General features: G+C 43.7%; 1 protein-coding gene across 1 annotated transcript; it reads right to left on the reverse strand.

Annotated features, from left to right (window-relative positions):
- Positions 1-2,406: 2,406 nt before the first annotated feature.
- Positions 2,407-3,774, reverse strand: LOC122778779 (store-operated calcium entry-associated regulatory factor-like). Its single transcript, XM_044040878.1, has 2 exons — positions 3,411-3,774; positions 2,407-3,323 (listed from the first exon to the last, which is right to left on the reverse strand). Exons 1-2 carry the CDS (start codon positions 3,772-3,774, stop codon positions 3,223-3,225), a joined length of 465 nt encoding a protein of 154 aa, XP_043896813.1. The 3' UTR covers positions 2,407-3,222.
- Positions 3,775-4,921: the final 1,147 nt, after the last annotated feature.

Raw genomic sequence — 4,921 nt, forward strand, 5'->3', positions numbered from 1 at the left:
CTCCATGCTTTGTGGATTTATCCAATGCGCTGTTACGCCTAGAGAGCTCTTGTTACATGCAGTCCATCTGTCTGCTGTGGTAGACACATATTCTAACTTCTCAAACGTTTGTTTGAGCTCCACATTCATTTGTTTATATTGGGCGTCTATATAGTTGGAAAGAGTCTTTCTACGCGGTAGGGCTACCCCTCCTCTGACCGGTATTTTGGTACCTAGTGCCCTGAATGAGTCCGACTCGACCGTAGATAATGGCAGCATATCCTCCACAACATACCTGGCTAGTAGTTTGTTCAGTTCCGTCTGAGACAAAACGTGTGGTGGCGGGGCCTTACAATCAAGCTTCAGTTGCTTGGGTTTTGTGGCACTGTCTCCTTCTCCTTCAGCGGTCTTGGCCACTAATTTCGTGGAAGCATGCAGTGTTGAAAGATGTTTGAGTAAGTTTGAATTACTTGACACCGGCGTGGATAGGAACTTTTGCCCAGGTCAAAATGTGCATTTTACGATGACATTCGTTGCTTTGATTTCCTGGAGGGAAAAGTAATGGCTATACTTCCATTTGGAGAAGGCTCCTTTTGGATTATTTGGGCTCGCCATACCTGTCTCTCGTTAACTGACTTGCTTGTGTTGTTTGTAGTGTGTCTGACTATGCATGCTTTCGAACACCCGCCCAACTCTACCTCTGATTGGCTTAGCATGAAATTTTACTCAACCCCAGCCAATCGTCAGCATTTATGCGCTTGACTCGTGCACTGCCCACTAACCAAGGAAGAATAGCAAAACAAAGTCTTTGCCTCTCGGCTCAGAGATCTAGTTGGTCTGATGAATGAAACAGCTTCATTTATAGTAATTTTGGCAGTAATGGTAACAGCATTATTAAGATGGGAAGAGTAATCAATAAGATTACTCGTTACTGAAAGAAATAATTATAAAATAAATATTATTTATAACACCGTTTTTCCCATCACTGCTGGCCAGTCAGCGGCCGGCAGTCTGACCAATTATTGCATAGTACCTACTACTAGCATGCTTGGAACCTCGCCGGAGCAGGTATTAAAATAGTACCTGCTACCAGGTACTATGCTAATGGAACTCTACTTAAACCGTGGCATGGCGAGGCGAGGTGAGGTAAGGTGAGGCGAGTAGAGCCGGTAGAAATGCGCCATTACTGGCTGTATTTTCTACTTTTGACATTTCAATAAACTGGTACGTTAACCCTTAATTTCTAATATTGCCTTGTTAAGACTTTCGTTTTAAATAGTTAAAAATCTGTTATTGAATATTTATTTACTCTCTGATTTAACACTCATACCCTTCACCTCTGAGTTGAATAGAAAAGATTGAGTATCATTGTCCTGTAAACTGTTGACTTCAACCCAGGCATCAGGACTAATCGTCCATGTGGAAAAAGGTCACTGAGTGTTTTTTATAATATAAACCATCCGTGAACAAGACTGATGTCAGATTTCTTGACAATAGGATTTAAATCTTAAAGGGTTTACATTTCCAATGATTGGTTAACTTTAATTCCCACCAATATTTAAAAGTTCAGTTATTTGTTCTTTAAATGGAGTCAAATTAAATAAATATTTACTTTACTTTATTTTGAAAAACCTCTTCCTAACGCCAGAAAGACAGAATACCTTGGGGAGGGATTGTTACATGTTGGTACATATTTCCTCCCTTACAAACGTATTGAGTTAATTTAGTTTAAGGTTAGTTTAAATGATTAATGCAGGATTACTTGTTACAGCACAATTTGTGAACAGTTAAAGTAGTTAATGCCTTTGATTAACTTCTAGTAGTACTACTACTTCTACTAGTTTCAGGCCGAGTGTGTTTTCTGACCCCAAACTGCGCGCGCACATTTATGTGACGTAGCTCTCCAAAGGATCTAGAAAGTAGCCTGTCGGTAACAGACTCTCCCCCAGTTTAGTTTGGTGAAGAGCTTTGCTATGGCTCGCTAAATTGCTAACGTCTTCGCTGCTAAGGTTAGCTGTGGCTGCACTCGTGACTGGGTGCCTTGCATTGATGTGGTAGGCTAAACTTGAGCTGCTTCGGTGGTAAGCTAACTCCTTCTATCACTTTACCTTTATTAATGGTGCCGTCGGGGTGTTTTAGTCTGGCCTCGTGGGCGTAAAGTTACAGATTAAAAATGAGATTAACGCGATTAAAAACCATACTGCACTAAATATGACTTTAATTAATTAATTGCAATTAATGCAATAATTTGACCCCCCTACTTAATATACGTTTCCTTTTCATACAGTTATTTACCCTCTTACATTCCAAACCAGACATCTAGAATACAATAGAATAGAAATACTTTAATCATCCCCAAGGGGAAATTGTTTTAACACAGCCACAAAATAAAATCCAAAAAAAAAAAAATCATAAAATGTACAGATGTACAAGAAAATAGTGCAATAATAAAAGAATGGCATAAAGGAGAGACTAATGTAGTCTGATTAATATTGATCTCATGAAGAGACATTGTGCAGTTATTACAGAGAGTTCTTGTAAGTCCTGACGGCTGATGGCAGGAACGACGTCCTGAATCTGTCCTGTGACAGCGGAGAATGTGCTCTCCTGAGCCTGGAGGATGTTCAGGGTTATCCACTTTGTTCAGTATCCACGGTGACCTGTTTGCAGCCAATGATGGATCAGTTTGTTGAGTTTGTTTGTTTCACCGGCTCCAATACTGCTCCCCCAGCACACCACAGCAAAGAACAGAGCACTGGCCACAACAGACAGTAAAAGAACTCCAACATGTCGCTGCATACATCAACGGATCGCATCACAAAGGATCGCAGCCTGCTCCCTGTACGCAGCGCTGGCGTTAGCCTTGCAGTCCAGTGTGTTGTTCAGCGTCACACCATCTCTGTGTCCTCCCCCAGCACCCTCGGCGGTTGTGGAGCTGTCCTGTTCCTCCTGAAGTCCACCACAATTTCCTTGGTCTTGGTCACATTCAGAATCAGGTGGTTCTCACTGGCCCACTTCACAAAGTCAGTGGAGAACTTGCAGGTGGCCGAGGTGTATATGGTGAACAGGAAGGGGGACAGCACAGGTCCCTATAGCTTGCAACAAATAATAAAACAGGCTTTAGCACCAACACAATGTTTCCATGTGTTCTCTGTATGAGTCTGATCTACTTTGTGTTCGTGGAGATCAGGACGTGTGGCCTCAGGGTGTAAAATCTCCAAACAACTCTTTCTTATGGACCAATCACTGTCTGCAGGATTTTGGACAGTGGGAGGAGCCTGGGAACTGTTGGCCATGAGTGTAGTCACTATGGAAACCGTAGCCTGGGTTTGCCCCAGCATGTCCTGAACAGAAAGAGGAAAAGTTTGTCAAGTGGAGAAGGTCTAGGACTTACTGTTGCCGACTAAATCCTTCTCCAGTAACAACAGTACCTGTGAAGTCGGGCTTGAATCCTGGGGGTGGAGGTCCTGCGGTGGAGCCATGGTGATTGCCTCCGGGGTAACCAGTCTGTCCTCTGTCCTGCCCCCACTGGGCCATGTTTCCACTGAGGAACAGCTTATAGACGCAATAGGCTACGAGCAGAAGCACGCCGACCACCAGCAGGCCTCCTAAATCCCCACTGTGAGACGGGTGCGAGCTGTGATGACTGTGCTGCTGCTGCTGCTCCTGGTGATTGTTTCCTGAGAAACCACTGAAGAAGCTGGAGGCAAAGCCCCCGAGATCTGAGACAGGCAGACAGAGAGAGATACTTTCTAAATGTGTCCCCAATGTTTGAAGAAAAAGATGAAGCCTCATTAATCTGACATCCAACCTCCAAATCCCTTGACTCCTCCTTGGGAGCCCCATCTGACAGGCTACTAGATGTGACTTGTAGTTCCCGAGCTGGGAGAAGCTCCTCCCACACTGGTCACAGCAGTATGGCTTCTCTTTGGTGTGGACCCGCATGTGTATCTTGTATATACTGAAATATGTGAAAGTCTTTTCACACTGGACACACTGGTACGGTCCATTGTGGTCACGCAGGTGTTTTCTGTAGGAGCTCTGCTCGCTGAAATCCTCCCCGCACTGGTCACAGCGGTACGCCGTCTCTTCCGGGTGAGTATACGGGTGAAGATTGTACAGTTGGCTGAAACTGCTGCCACACAGCTCGCAGTGATGGAGTTTCTCTGCGTCGTGGGTGACTTTGTGTCTTCTCATACTGCAAATCCAACGGAAACATTTCCCACAGCTCTGACACTGATGGGGTCTACTTTCTTCTTTGTCCTCCTGTTTCAACTGAGGAGAACTCCAAGGCAAGTGGAGTCAGAGTGGCAGTCAACATATTCTAAAGATATTAAAGACTTAAGAAGGTGTAGATTTTATTTGGTGTCCAATTTTCCTTTGTGTCTCTGTTGGTAGTCAATGACTAATGTGCCTAATATGTCCCCTTTAAAATGAAAAAGTGAGAAAAAGGCATGAGTTCCTATTGCTTATTATGACTCATGATTAACTGACAGTTGGCTGTTAACTTGTTTAAATATTGGTTAAGGATAGTAATATGGCTGTTTAGACATAAGGCTGGGATTTAGCGCCCTCTGTTGCCACTGAGGAAACAACATCATCCATATGCATCATTCTCTTTCCAAGTCTTTCTGTACAGTGCTCACCTCTTCAGAAGAATTCATTTCATTTCTTTATCAGTCAACGTGCTCCACATCTTCTCCTCAGCAGGTGTGAGCTCTGAAAGGATTGTTGCTACAACAGTGACGGTGTAAATACAGACATGGAACGGTCACTGTCACATATCTCAGCGTGGTGCTGCCACACCAGTGAATTGAAAACTCAATGTTTATCATGTTAGCTGGAGATGACAGACGAACTGAGGGACGTGGTTAATTTACAGGATTTGAACATGAGTTCTACCTCAAGCTCAGGTTGACATGAGGAGAGATTGTGCTGTTAT

Source organism: Solea senegalensis, linkage group LG12 (assembly GCF_019176455.1).
Source record: "Solea senegalensis isolate Sse05_10M linkage group LG12, IFAPA_SoseM_1, whole genome shotgun sequence".
Taxonomy (NCBI): Eukaryota; Metazoa; Chordata; class Actinopteri; order Pleuronectiformes; family Soleidae; genus Solea; species Solea senegalensis.